Raw genomic sequence first — 14,915 nt, forward strand, 5'->3', positions numbered from 1 at the left:
AAAATTACCAGCATATCTATGCAGGTGTAAGTATACTGGCATTGCTATGCTGATAAAACTCCCCGTGCGGGCATTCTTATCTCATTGAAGACAATGGGAGTTTTTTCAAATGATTCAGTTGAGAATTTAATTTGATCTTCAACAAGCATTGCCTCTGAGAGTAAGGGCCTGTCTACTCAGGGAAAATTACCAGCATAGCTATACTGGTAAAACTTCCCCCATGGACACTCTTATCCCAAAATAAAAGTGCTTTTTTTCTGATTTAACTTAGGGCACTTTCAAAGTGATGATGTTTGTTGAAGGTCAGATTCTTTTCCCAGTTGAGTCACTTGACAAAACTCTCATTGACTTCAGTGGGTGAAGAATAGAACTGGCACTATATATAATAAAATCCACACAACTGGTGACCTGATAAGTGGCATGACTGCCCTAGTAGGGAATATACTAGGGAGCAAATTCAGTGATTCCGAACCAGAGATCTGATAGGGTGACAGCTCATGACCACAGGCCAATTAAATGACAATGTCAAATGTGAGATAAATAGCAAATTTTGGGTGGGATGGAGGATAATGTGTTAAAAGGGGAATGCAGTTTGTAATGAGGGACAGTTAGGCAGTATAAGTGCTGGGACATTATTCTCATATGCTTCAGTCCTGTACATTTCATACCTCAGCCCAGAAAGAGTACAGATACCTATCAAATCTGAAAGCAAATATTCCAGCTATACTCACCGAGACTGTTACAAACTTAATCATTTTAGACCTTGAAAATTTAATTAATAGCCATTGTGTTTAATTGCTTTTGGTGCCTCAGCTTTGTTTTCTTTGTGATTACTTGCTGAATGTGTACAATACTTTATAGATTTTTTTTTAATATTTCTATTGTGATGACAAAGCTCAGCAGTGACACTTGCTGGCTAGGAATTAGATATCTGATTTTCAGTAGGTCTCCCAGCTGTATTGAGCAGATAGTAAGAGAGAAGATGTTGGGGTTCATTAAACTTATCTTCTCCCTTAATGAGGATCCCTTAATGAGGATAAGAGGCAGAGACACATTCCTAATAGTTTACAGCCTCGCTCTGTAATCCTTATCGCAAATCACTGTTTCACTAGCTGTCCAATCCTGTACTTACACAGGCAAAACTCTTGTTGAAATCAATCGGAGGTTTGCGTGGCTGGGAAGTAGGCCACCAGAAGTTAGAGTTGGGAATGTGTCTCTATAGCAGGGGTTGGCAACCTTTCAGAAGTGGTGTGCTGAGTCTGTATTTATTCACTCTAATTTAAGGTTTCATGTGCCAGTCATACATTTAACTTTTTTAGAAGGTCTCTTTCTATAAGTCTATAGTATATAATGAAAGTATTTTGTAAGTAAAGTAAATAAGGTTTTTAAAATGTTTAAGAAGCTTCATTTAAAATTAAATTAAAATGCAGAGCCCCCCAGACCGGTTGCCAGGACCCGGGCAGTATGGGTGCCACTGAAAATCAGCTTGTGTGCTGCCTTTGGCACGCATGCCACAGGTTGCCTACCCCTGCTCTATAGTCAGGGAAAATGGATTTTTATACTGTATAAGTCAAGTATGAGCATGGAAAGAAAGCAGAGATCCTATTTCTTTATTTTCCATGGCATTTTTTCCAAATTAACAAATTTCACAACTGATGGCAAATGCGCTTTAATGCTGGAATATAAAAATGTCCAAAATAGAATACTTCTTATTGTTTATACTTTCTTGCTTTTTCTGATGAGTGCTGCTGAACCAACAGTCAGTGTCTGTAAAATACAGAAATATATTACTTGTTTTCCATTTAGACTGTAGGGGGAGCTGTATGTAGTTAACAGCTTTGAAATTGCTGTAGTATGTTTGTAATTCATCTCATATCATCTGAAAATACAGTTACAGCAACTGCATATGGACATGCTGAGTACATTCATACTGAAACAATGGTGTTCCTGTTAGGGAACTAGTTCTGAACACTGAAAATCTAAATAGTCGAATGTTATCTTCATGTGCATTGTTGGGGTAACCTCAGTCACAAATATGTTCCCTGTACTAGAAACCCACTGCCCCAGATAAGTACTATTGATTTGGTTCTTTGCAGATTTATTGTAAAGAAAGTAGGCTGGGATTTTAAAAGGAAACTGGACATTTAAAAATCCCTAGGCACTTCTGAAAACCTTAGCTGTAATTCTTATAACAGTGATCCCATCAACTGGAATACATCTTAAAAGCCTGGCAAGTGGAAGTTTAATTCCCTGCGAGAAGGGTTCTGTGCCAGTAGGGAACAGTTCAGGACACATTAGAAGTGCCTAGGATTTGTAAATGAAACAGGTGAAACTGTAAATTAACATGGCTTGATTCAGTTTTCATTCTCTGCTCAAGAGCATCCCAGCTGTACAATCCTGTGAAAAATCTTGCAAAGAGCCTGCCCACATGATGGTCAAAAGCTAACATTAAACCCGAGTGCCTAAAATGGAATGATAACGGAAATGAATTTGTCTCAATGTATCTTGGGAAGTGATAAATAGCAACTTTCAGTGATAGAAATGCACAGAGTGAAACTGACAGCCACAGGCATTGTCCATGTGTAGGAGATTCAATTAAGTCAGTAAGTAACAATGCATCACCCTGGCTGTACTAAATGGTGACTAATGTCATTTCTTGCTGGTTGCAATCACCATTGGATTATAAAGTTACATATTCTTTCGTTAATGTAGTGATATAATCCATGCTCACAGTAGTAATTCCTGTGCTCAACACCATGACTTTTTAAAGTGAAGGTGTCAGTTTATAAACTGACAGGCATAGGAAATGTTTCCCCATTATTTTTTTCGATTGCACCTGTATTTACCAATCACTTACCTCCACCATTTCATTTCCTTTAACTTCCTGTTCATGGGAGAATGTTTCTGTTTTGCACACAAGCTTCCCACCTATCATGTTAACTGTGCACTGTGAACACAGATTTTTAAAACATAAGTATTTATAGTAGCCCAGCAAGTACATTTCTGGTAGACAATTTAGGCCCAAAAGGTAGAAACTGGGAAATTCAATTAGAATGGTAGTTAGATACGCAGATAAGAAAGAATGGAAGTGCAGATACCCATATTCATTAATCTCATGCTAACTTCAGATTGACAGGAGTAATGAGCATCTTGTTTAGCATTCAATGAAAACTTCTCTAACTGTTGAAACAATACCAATACCTGTATAAATGCTACTTCTTGGTGTGCGGGAAATACAGATATATTAGAAAGACTTTACAGTTATTGGTATTGTATGTAAAGTTAACTGGCAGCTGAAATATGCTAAATCGGAGTAAAATTTGTCCTACGAAATGAAGGACTATACATTGGGTTTTGCTACACTTCATCCAACTGTTGGTCCATGTAGGATGTTATCCTGGCAGTGGTGGCTGGGGATCTCGAACTTTTTATTTTTAAATAAGTAGTGTGGACCACATCTTAACAAAAAGATTGTCTCAAACTGCCTTTATTTCTATCCATATCCATGACCCAACTCCTCTGCCACAACTGGTAGCTATAGCAATACCCTACATGAAAAAATAGTAAGAACATATTCAGGGTGTCTTATCTTTTTAATGTGCTTTATCAGCTAGAAACTACATGGAGAGCTAGCACCATGGGAACAGTCAGCTCTATTCAGACCACCAGGTGTGCTCCACACGCAACTATTGGGAATCACTGTTTCAGGGGGAAGTGAAAAACTCCATAATGCATATAGAGCCAATTATTCATGTACATGGGGAATAAAATTCATCCCTGGGTTGATCAATTTATGCACCGAAGCAGCAGATTTGATTACCTTAAGAAATGTTACCTTATACTTGAGCATTTTAATGAGCTGTTGTGTGACAAGAGCTGAATTAGTACAAAGCATTCATTTTTTCTTAGAGGTTAATGGGGGTTTCTTCAAACTGTGCTTTGTAGCAACCATTTCTCCAGCTGAAAGGGTCTGGAAGCAGCTCCTTCTAAAGCTAGAGGAGTTTGCTCCTCTTAAGTTGTTTAATGTGTTGCCTCCACAACTTTCTTGGGACCTGGTAACATGAGAGTTTGTGACACAAACTTAGATTCCCTGTGTCACTAATCACAAAGCCAGCTAGACAAACAGTCTTTCTGGCTCCTTCACTTATGTAACCTGCATGCTCGTGTTAAAGCTTTTAAGTTTTACTTAATTTCTTACTCATCAGTAGAAACAAAGATCCTGTCAGAAGCAATTGAAGTTTCCTAAAGGGAAAGAAATTCCACTTGCAAAATGACACTGAAATACTAGTCAGGGAGCAGTTATTGTTCTTGAAATATATTACCTTTATTTTTTTGCCATCCATAGTAGTGATGTCAGCCTCTTTCCCCAGAGTAAATGAATTTGTTAGAGACTGCTTAGGTGTTTTTGATGTCACAACAAAGTTGTTTCCATTTTGTTGTATTTCAATAACAGGCTTAATGTCTTTGGCAACCTTGATGACATCATCTGCCAATGCTGCAGAAAAGGGAAAAGTGGAATTTTAACTTCTCTATTATGCAGAGGGAAGTATGGGGTTTGTATGTTATGCAGATAAAATACTTTGATTCAATGAAGTGACAAGGTTGACACAAATCAACAACAGAAAAGGAAGTCAAAGTTAGATTACCCAGTTCTCTATGGACATACAATTTCATTGATGGGACACTTGGTTTTAGATTCCTTTTGTTATAATCTGGGAGATACAATAAATTAATTTCTCTTTTTCAGTTGTGTGCATACTTTACCACTGGTGAAAGGCTGACCACCTTTTCCATGTTCTTTTCTATTCTATATAGTTTTTTTCTTAAATCACCGTAATATCTGAGCACCTTTAGTACTGCACTAAGTGACATGAGTAGCGTTACATAAGGTTCATTTTCTTTCTCATCCTCCCCCAGGACACACTGAAGTCCCCTAGGTAGCCACAGGACAGCAACAGTGCAAATGTCCCCAGGCTTCCTCATCAATAGGCATCAATGCTGACCTGAAAGGATCAGCTTTGGGGCTGAGGGCATAGTTCAGGCAACATGCTCTTTGAGAAGGGATTTTCACTGAGTGAGGCATTCCGCTCTATTTAATTTGATTGTTTTGCTGCAACTGACGAAGCAAACTATGGTGGTGTTTTTTAGTAACCTGGACTCCTCTGAGAGGTAGCTAGAGACCATTAAACTCATTTCATGTAGGCTAACAGCCAGCCATTAGGTAATCAGTGATTACTGTCAGAGGCTTTATGTGAACTGGTAACAGAGCTGGAGAGGCTCTATATCCCATTACCAATGCCCTACTAGTTAACCTTATAAACTGAAACAGGTCAACTGATAGGAAAGGTATTTCAGTAGAAGCCTTTCATGAGAAGACCAGTCTTGTGGTTAAGGATGAGTCGGTCTGGGTTTTATCCCTGGCTTTTCCCACAGATCTGTGAGACACTCTTGGGCATGTATCTTCACTTCACATCATATCTAAAATGGGAATAGTAACACTTACCTACCTCATGGAACGTGGTTTTGTGAAAAACACTTTCAATATTCCCTGATGAAAGGTTCCTTAAATGCAAAGTATTGTTATATTTCACAAACCCTGCAATTTGTAGGAGGGGGGAAGACACTTACCAAGGGCTTTCAGAAATTCTTCATAGTTCTCTTGAGAATAGACCTGCCATGTTCCATTGAATGCCATTATGGATGGTGCAGTACAGTATGGCAGTGATGCCAGAAAGAGAATGGAGCAGCCATCTACTGAATTAAATGCTATTTATACAGAAAGAAATGTGCCCTGTCTCATGAGATGGTCTGCTAATTATTAACAATACAGTATCAATTATTAATCATCTGTTTATTCTTAATAGAAATAACCTCTAGTTCATTGTCGTCTGTGGCTGTCTCTTTACCTTGACTGTCTCTTTCCTAGCAAGTTTATTTCTTCCAAAATAGATTAAACTAAAGTATAAAATGCAGACTAAGAGTAGCAACTTGGGGAGCTAATGTGAAACAGCTATTCCAGGCTATTTCCCTGTGTAGGCAGACCCTTGTCTTATTGAAAGCCAATGGTACTTAGGTTCCTAAATGGATAAGGGTTTGTGTACTTATAAAATTTGTATCACTTTAAATATACTGGTATAGTTAAAGCAATACAACCTCTCTAGCTTATTCCATAAAGGAAGGGGAATAAGCTATACTGGCGTAAGGCACCTTTGTACAGGTATAAGCATGTCCGCATTAGGAGTTATACTGGTATAACTATATAAATAAAAAGAATCACACCCCAAACTGATACAATTATACTGGTACATAAACTGTGTAGACCATACCTAAGTCATTAGTTAAAATTATACTTAGGCTCGTAAGTCACTGAAGCACATTTGAAAATTTTACCCATTTTCTAAATAAAAGTGTTCAGTTATATAAAACTTTAGAGAAATAGTCGCTGTGTCTGAAATTATATTTCTTATATATTGTAATAAATCCATGGCCAGTGAAGAGCTTCATGGCTCACTATGCTGCATGTGGGTACTCGGAACTTCACTGAGACAGTGACGATAGAACACAGATCAGTCTGTTCCAAAAGAACTGGGCCCTACCATGTGAGGAAAAGAAGAATCTCTTTTAGTGATGATCAGTACAGGGCCTATGACCCACAGCTGATCAGTTCCGATTCCATCTAGTAGATATCAGTGGGGCACATATGCACTAATCAGTTTGTTACAATATTTAAATGTATTTAGTGATGGTCCCATATGTACAGATTTAAAGGGGAAACAAAACATGGAACTGTTGCCTGGGGATTGAAGTGGAAAAATAAATGGGAGTACTTAATTCTTGATTGTTACTCTCCACATTCATAACCTCAGAATTCCCCACTCACATTGTAATACTCATCCCTCCTTGATCAAGCCTGACTACTGGCTTCGGAAGGCATTAGGTAAAATTGTATGTGGTTTGCAATAAAATTGCTTAATTCAAATAGTGTTTGTGCCCTAGAGGTGACTGACCTGTCTAAGGCAACATTTCTAGTACTGTACTACAGACTAGGTAGTAGTTTTTAGCTGAATGGGAAAACAATGATGAATTTTTCTTACAAATTTACTTTACATTGTTGTCCAGTTTTAATTTTTAGAGACAAGCCCAAATTGGGATCAGAGATCCAAATACACCCCAAACTTTGGGACAGTTCAAGTCTCTCTCTAATTCATCACGGTTTTAATCAGTGAGCATGCCACAGGATTAAGAGTTAGGAGATCTGAGTTCTAGTGCTGGCTACTAAACCTCCACTTGGTTTTAAGAGCACACTGCCCTAAATTATATTGTCTTTAATCATTTGAATGTTTTAAAATTAGTTTTAGAGATCCAATTTATGATTTTAAAATATTATATATTTGTTAATAAGGAATTTTAAAACATTTGAAAAGGATTTGCTTTAGCTGAGCAAGCCATTGATGCAACAGTGTGTTATCCTGTCCCCAGCTCTAGCCAATACTTGATGCTTCACAGGAAGGGGGAATATACAGACTGCACCTTGCCAACAATGCAATGCTGCTCATCAGGCAGCTCATCTGTTTGCAACTGAAAGTTTCAATTTCTGTGAGGAGTTCATGCACAAGCACCGGACTTGAACTTTGGAAAAGTTCACTGACTCAAAGATTTCATTAAATTTCTCATAGTGACCTGTCCTCATGGTCCTCCAGCAGCCAGACCTTGGGAAGCTAAACATTAAACCAGGGGTCGGCAACCTTTCAGAAGTGGTCTGCTAAGTCTTCATTTATTCACTCTAATTTAAGGTTTCGCGTGCCAGTAATACATTTTAACATTTTTAGACGGTCTCTTTCTCTAAGTCTATAATATATAACTAAACTATTGTTGTATGTAAAGTAAATACATTTTTTAAAATGTTTAAGGAGCTTCTTTTAAAATTAAATTAAAATGCAGAGCCTCCCTGACCGGTGGCCAGGACCTGGGCATTGTGAGTGCCGCTGAAATTCAGCTCGCGTGCCACCTTCGGCACACGTGCCATAGGTTGCCTACCTCTGCATTAAACTAAAGTGCACAACAATGGTTAGCCTCTGTTGCACTCACAATTAGGATGTATAAAGGGATTTCTCTCTGTGTGTATATGTATATATTAGGGACAGAATTCACATGTTCATCAATCCATAGTGTGACAAAGCTCCGACCTTGTCTCAGTGGGTCCTGCACTTCCTGGTGGATTACACTAGCCTCAGAGGCTCTCTGTGACCCTCCACATAGCTCTTCTCTCTCTAGATGCAAGGGTCACAGCCAGGACTGGCACCAGGGTTTCTGGCGCCCTAGGCGCCGGGCCATTTCACCACCCTGCGCGCCGGGCCATTTCACCACCCTGCGCGCAGGTCTCGGGGCTCCGGTGGACCTGCCACAGGCATTCCCATGGAGGGTCCGCTCGTCCGCGGTTCTGGTGGAGCTGCCGCAGGCATGCCTGCGGCAGGTCCACCCAAGCCGCGGGACCAGCAGACCTTCCGCAGGCAGGACTGCGGCAGCTCTACCGGAGCTGCCTGCCGCTGCCTGGCAAAATACCACCCCCCCACCCATAATGCTGGCGCCCTAGGCAACTGCCTAAGTCGCCTAAATGAAAGCGCCGGCCCTAGTCACAGCCTACTGAGCCATTTTCATCATAAGCCAGCAAGAGAGGTGAGGAGAAGTTATCCTCCCTCACCCAGTCTCTGTTGTCTCCCAGTCTCAGTGATTAGTCAGGGAAGGGAGGGGGGAGCCTAGGCCCACCCTCTACTCCAGGCTCCAGCCCAAGAACCCTGATAGTAGCAGCTCTTGGTAGCTGACTTTTTGGAAACAGGACGAGTATGATTCCCTGGGCCACTTCCCCACAGCAGCCCCCACTTTCTCAATATCTACATCACCCTTACCTCAGAGCCTCCTTTCTTGTGCCTGATAAGGTTTGTACTGCTCCATTTCTCGAGCAGTGTGGCTCCTTTCTACAGCTCCTGGCACACTCACACCTGACTAAGTGGGAGCCTTTTAACTAGTTTCAGCCAGTCCCAGGTTGGCTTCAGGTGTACTGCTTTCTGGAAGGATCTTAATTGGCCCAGGTGTCTTGATTAACCTGGAGCAACTGCCATTTGGTTACCATGGTAACAGGGATTTGTTTAGCCTAATGCTAACATACCTGTTTCTCACTATTTTCCTACAGCCATCTGGCCTTGTCCCATCACATATCTCCCCCCGCACCTTGGCTCAATACCATAGAGTTGGGCAACCTGGGACACCAGGCAGTGTGCTCGTGACAGACCATCAGTGTTGCCGTGGTGGCATCCAGCCCTGTGCCCTATGCAGAACTGGAACGGTTGGAGGGACAAGAACCACCTGGTGACCCTTGCATTCTTTTCCTTATTCCATTGCATCCACTGGAGGGGTGCATGGTCTGTCACAAGAGTAAATCGCTGGTCTAAGAGGTAATAACACAGTGTCTCTCCCTGGCTCATTTGACAGCAAGGCATTCTCTCTCCACTACTGCATATTTCTGTTCTCTTGGGAGCAGCTTTCTGCTTAAGTAGAGGATAGGGCGTCCCTCTTCTCCCACCATTTGCGACAGAACCGCCCCCAACCTCACCTCAGAAGCGTCTGTTTGTAGAATAAATTCCTTGTTAAAGTCCAAGGCTGTGACTACGGGGTCATTACAAAGGGCTGTCCGAAGGTCTGTGAATGCCCCTCTGCTGCGTTGGTCCACTTCACCATGTCTGGACCTCAGGTCTTTACCAGGTCCGTTAGGGGACTTGCCCTAATGGCAAAATGGAGAATAAAACATCTGTAATAGCCTACCACGCCTAGGAATGCGTGGACCTGCTTCTTTTGGGTTGGCCGGGGCCAATTTTGAATTGCCTCCAGCTTATTCGTTTGGGGCTTCACTATGCCCCTTCCTACAATATGCCCCAGGTACCTAGCCTCTGCTATCCCTATAGTGCATTTAGCAGGATTAGCGGTGAGGCCAGCCCGTTTGAAGGTACACAGTACTGCCTCAACTTTCTCCAAGTGGCGTATGGATTATGACATCATCTAGGTATACGTAATCCTCTAAGGAGAGAGGATCTGAGCCCAAATACTATGTCATGTTATCATAGTTATTAATTATGTTTATTATAGCAGTGCCTAGGGACTTGGCACTGTACAAACACCTTTGTAGAAGATGTGTTCTGTTTAAACTAATCTAATTAGTCATGTAGGGAAGTTAACTCCAGTTCAGAAAAGTTTATATTTCTTGCTCTCTCTGTTTCCCCCTCACAAACACAAATCTGTTTCCAAACAGTCTTTTCCATGGACAGTTTTAGGTATGACTCACTCCTATATTGTTGTCAAGTTTTACATTTTTTATTTAGCACACACCTTTTAAACACAGCATAGAATACAGGATCAACTACAGTATGACAGGCAAACATTGTTCTTGATCAATAGTAACAGATAAAACAGTGGCATGGAAACCCTCTTCTGAAAGTGTGGGTAGTTTAGAAACAGTAGCTGTCAAACATTTTAAAAATGAACTTTTCCATTTTTGCCTTGATCTTTATTTAAAACAGCATTAAATGTAATGTTACAAGGGTTATTTCATTCCTCTAGATTTCTATTGTCATCCTCTACAAAAATCATCTGTGTTCTCAGAAAAAGCCAGCTGTGCTACTGATTCTTTGGAGTGTTATGTCAAAAAGCATGTGACACAGCATTTTTCAGTTAATTTTTATGGGAGCTGAATTCTAAAAACTGAAGAAGGAAGTGAGTTCTGTAGAATTGAGGATTCCTCTGCACAGAAACTAAGCTTTAGTTTGGGGATTGGTGTGTGTGAGAATGTTCAGAATAATTTAGCAGTTGCCTAGACATGTCACTTCATGTGACATGAGAGATAATTTGTTATTACACATCCTCTGATCTCATTCATAAGAAGAGGCAATTACACCATGTGGGATGGGGGCTATATTGTATCTCATAACGGAACATGCTAAAACACATGAGCTAATATTGTTATGTAATTCACAGTCATTTATCCAGGTGAAAAGGGAAAAAAAATTCCTATGATTTTTTTTTCAACCTTCAGCCTTTTGAATAAAGAACCAAATTCAGCCTCACTGCTCATACCTGGGGCTTTAAAATACTGGGCTGGAATAAAAAACTTCCCTACCTTTCTGGTGCAGAAAAGTGTAAATTGCATCCTGTGCCAGCCTAGCTCATACAGCATGTTCATTTCAAAGGAAGGAGTTATGTTAATGCAGTGGTGAATTCTCCTCTGTGTGACCTCTGCCCATGGAAACTGTTGAGAGATTGCATTGAATAGCCCAGGGGTCGGCAACCTTTCAGAAGCAGTGTGCCGAGTCTTCATTTATTCACTCTAATTTAAGGTTTCACGTGCCGGTAATACATTTTAATGTTTTTTAGAAGGTCTCTCTCTATAAGTCTATATATTATATAAACTAAAACTAGGTTATGTACTTGTAAAATAACGGTTTTCAAAGATTTTAAGAAGCTCTTTTAAAATAAATAAAAATTGTTATTTTACGCTGCGGCGAGTCGCCCGCTGCTGTCTGCGTACTGTCACTTAGCGGCGCAGCCTAGAGGCCTGTGCCGACCCCGGTTCAATGGATCCGTCACCGAACCAGACGCAGTGCGTGGCTGCGCTGGGCGGCAGGACCAGAGGGCGGCAGAGGGCTGGAGTCAGGGCTGGGAGCTGGTAGTGGGGTGTACGTTGTCAGCAGGGGCGCTGGTATGTGTGGTGCCAGTTCAATGGGCTAGGGTTCGGAATTGTGAAGGAGTAAGCAGAGGGAGATGTTTGAGGAGTACAGGCTCGGCCGCCTGGGGGATGCACGGGTTCAGGCAGAGGGCTGATGTATGTGTGTGGTTGAGGTCGGATCAGCAGGGAGAGTGACTGATGACTGCCCCCTAGAACTCTCAACGCCGTTGCTCCTTTCCCTGGACTACCCTCTGGACCCCTACCCCAAGCTGCCCCCAGGTCCCACCCCTTCTAAACTCCTGTTTGTATTGTCCCAGACCTGGATTATTCCTACCTGCCCCTGATGCCTCCGACCCTCTTCACACTCCGTTCAGCCAGACCCCGGGACTCATGCCTATTCCAACCACTCCCTGTCCCTGCAGGACCGCTAGAACTCACGACCCAATCCACCCCCTACTCCTGCCTGCCCAACCCGTCACACCCGCTCTCTGACGGCCCCAAGAACTCCAACTCTACAACCCCCACAGCTCCTTGTCCCCTGACCACCCCCTAACAGAGACACCCACGCTGTTGCTCTGTTCCCTGATGCCCTGACCCCTGTCACCCCTGTCCCTCACACCCAGGACTCTCCATGACCCATCAACCCCGCCCCACTAACCACCCCCGGATCCCAACCTGCTCCCATATCCTCTCCCCACCCTTATCCAACCCCCCCAGCCTGGTCCCTTAACAGAGGCCACCAGAGTAGATATGCTGCTCTGCGGGAGCACACAGCCCCGCCCCTCCGGTTGAGCGGGGAGCATGTCTGCCTCCCCGCAGAGCCAAACGCTGCTCTTGGAAGCGCACAGCCCCAACCCCCAGAGCGCTGCGCGGGGCGGCAGGGCTCCAGGGGAGGAGAGAAGGTGGGGGAGCGGCCGGCAGCTTGCTGCGGTCGGCCCCGCGTTCCGGCCCAGGAGCTTGGAACCCGCGGCTTGCCGTGCCGGGAGAGTGGGGCCATTTCCCCATGCTGTGCGCACGGCTATGCTTCTGCTCCCTGCCCCCACGGGGGAAGTGGAGGGCAGAGGAGAGAGCGCCGGGCTGGGCAGGATTTTTAGTGGCATGCTGGAGTCCCGGCAGGCTCCAGTGTGCCATTAAAAATTGGCTCGCGTGCTGTCTTTGGCACGCGTGCCATAGGTTGCTGACCCCTGGAATAGCCCATTTCTCTGTTGTCCTGACCATGTCCCCTCTCCAACAAGCACTGCCCAGTTTTGCACTAGCGAAGAGGAAATAGCAATAAGTTTCCACACCATAAGCTCTCCTCTGGAAATATTCCTGCCACTGGAACTCTGTCTCTGGGTTTACACTACCCTAATCTGGGCTGAATCTGGCCCAGTCACTGATCAAAACAGTTGTGACCACTTAAACGTGTTCAGATATAGCATCATTTGACAGTTTACAATATATCACAGTGAAATAACAGCTGTGGAGTTTAAATATGTTTAAAATCCCACTACATCGTAGCACACACAGCAATTGCACGCATGCTCCTTTGCAAAGCCAAGAGAGGCTCAAAATCACTGCCTTACTTTTCTCCCACATGGCTTAGCTGTGTAAACATAAGTGCGTCAAGGCCCTGTTTCAGTGAGGTATTTAGGAACATGCCTAACTTTCAGCACACCAGTGGTCTCACTGACATCTAGTTATGCATGTACTTTGAGTACTGTGCTGAATTGGGCCCAAGCAGGGTTACATTTTAATAACAATACACACATCAACATTCTTCTGATACAGGATATTCAATAACACTCAGGGGCTTAATACAAAATGATAAGATTGTATCCATGAACCCCTACTGTATCTGATAAATAGTGCTGTTAGCTGAAAAGTGGTACACTATATGAAGTGGTTGTCTAATTATGTAGGGTTAGAGTGAGATTTTGAAGGTTTTCTCCAGATTTCTATAGATGCCTTTAAGAGGGGTATATTGTGATTTCTTATACTGTAAATCACTGTGGAAACCTTTATTTTATACATAGATAATAAAAAGAGAGATGCTAGTCTGAATTTTAAGGTTGGGATTGTCAAAGGAACCAAGTGTCTAAATCCCTTTGACATTCAATGGGTGTTTGGTGCCTAATGCCTTTAAGCCTCTTTGGAAATCCCAGCCTGTGTTTCTGAGTGTGTTGGAAATCATTTTTCCCGTAGCTCAAGCGGTTCTTCTCCATGCTTGTACACACTGATAGTAACCTGCCCCGTTTCAGAGCCATATTTGTTCTTGACATAGATGCTGTATTTTCCTGTATCGTCACTGCAGACTTTCTCAATGGTAATTGTGACAACTATCCCCTTCACATCCATTTTGTAACGATCTTTAAAAACTACTACCTTCTCGTTCTTGAACCAAGTGATTTCTGGGTAAGGATCACCAGATATGCAGCATGTCAAACACAGGGTCTGTTTTAAAAATATAGTAAATACAGTGTTACAGTGGCAATTCACAGCCAGTGGCTTAAAGTATAATTTGACAAAGAAGGAAAGATAAAAATGGATCTCCAGAAATGCCCACAAGTTCCTGATCCAGGAACTGGTAAGTTCTTATCAGTGCAGACACCCTGGCCTCAGGCAAGCTACCTTCCCACTTTTCTGTCTCAGTTTCCTCATCTGTATAATGGGGATCACACTGCTTATTCACCTATCCCAGAGAGGGACTTGAGAGGATTAACTGATTAACGTTTGTTAAGTGCTTTGAAGATGGAAAGCACCATATAAATGCTATGGATTACTATTGTCTGCAGTATTTTTGTAGCCTTGTCGATCCCAAGAGATGAGATTATCTCTCATGTATTATTATTTTTACTAATTATTTGTATTACCTAGGAGACCTAGTCATTGACCAGAACCCCATTGTGGTACAAATACAGAACAAAAAGATGGTTCCTGTCCCCAAAGAGCTTTAGGTATAAGACAAGAGATAGCAGGTGGATACAGATGGGAAGTAAAGAGGAAACTCTGAGATGATACTGGTCAGCATGAGAGGCAGTGGTTTGAGAATACAAGTCTATGGGCCTGATTCTGATCCCAGCAATTTTTTTTTACCTAAAACAGATACTGTACTTCTCTTATTCAGGGCATAGGACAGCATGATCTTACAATACCATTTTGCTTGCCAGGAAGTGGAAGGCTTCATTTTTTAAGCGCACAAATCTTTAGCCATATAGGAAAT

The 14,915-nt window shown here is 42.4% G+C and overlaps 2 protein-coding genes across 2 annotated transcripts in view; both read right to left on the bottom strand.

Moving 5' to 3' along the window:
* Positions 1 to 1,705: 1,705 nt before the first annotated feature.
* Positions 1,706 to 8,981, bottom strand: LOC116830177 (fatty acid-binding protein, liver-like). Its single transcript, XM_032789482.2, has 5 exons — positions 8,907 to 8,981; positions 5,629 to 5,766; positions 4,323 to 4,495; positions 2,858 to 2,947; positions 1,706 to 1,767 (listed from the first exon to the last, which is right to left on the bottom strand). Exons 2-5 carry the CDS (start codon positions 5,693 to 5,695, stop codon positions 1,717 to 1,719), a joined length of 381 nt encoding a protein of 126 aa, XP_032645373.1. The 5' UTR covers positions 5,696 to 5,766; positions 8,907 to 8,981; the 3' UTR covers positions 1,706 to 1,716.
* A 3,676-nt stretch (positions 8,982 to 12,657) lies between these two features.
* The window catches only part of MYOM3 (myomesin 3), a 69,299-nt gene continuing 67,041 nt past the window's right edge, over positions 12,658 to 14,915 (bottom strand). Inside the window, exon 37 of the mRNA XM_032789549.2 lies at positions 12,658 to 14,146. Coding sequence (XP_032645440.1) covers positions 13,883 to 14,146 — 264 coding nt within the window. The 3' untranslated portion in view covers positions 12,658 to 13,882. The remainder of the gene's footprint in view (positions 14,147 to 14,915) is intronic.

Source organism: Chelonoidis abingdonii, chromosome 25, assembly GCF_003597395.2.
Source record: "Chelonoidis abingdonii isolate Lonesome George chromosome 25, CheloAbing_2.0, whole genome shotgun sequence".
Classification (NCBI taxonomy): domain Eukaryota; kingdom Metazoa; phylum Chordata; order Testudines; family Testudinidae; genus Chelonoidis; species Chelonoidis abingdonii.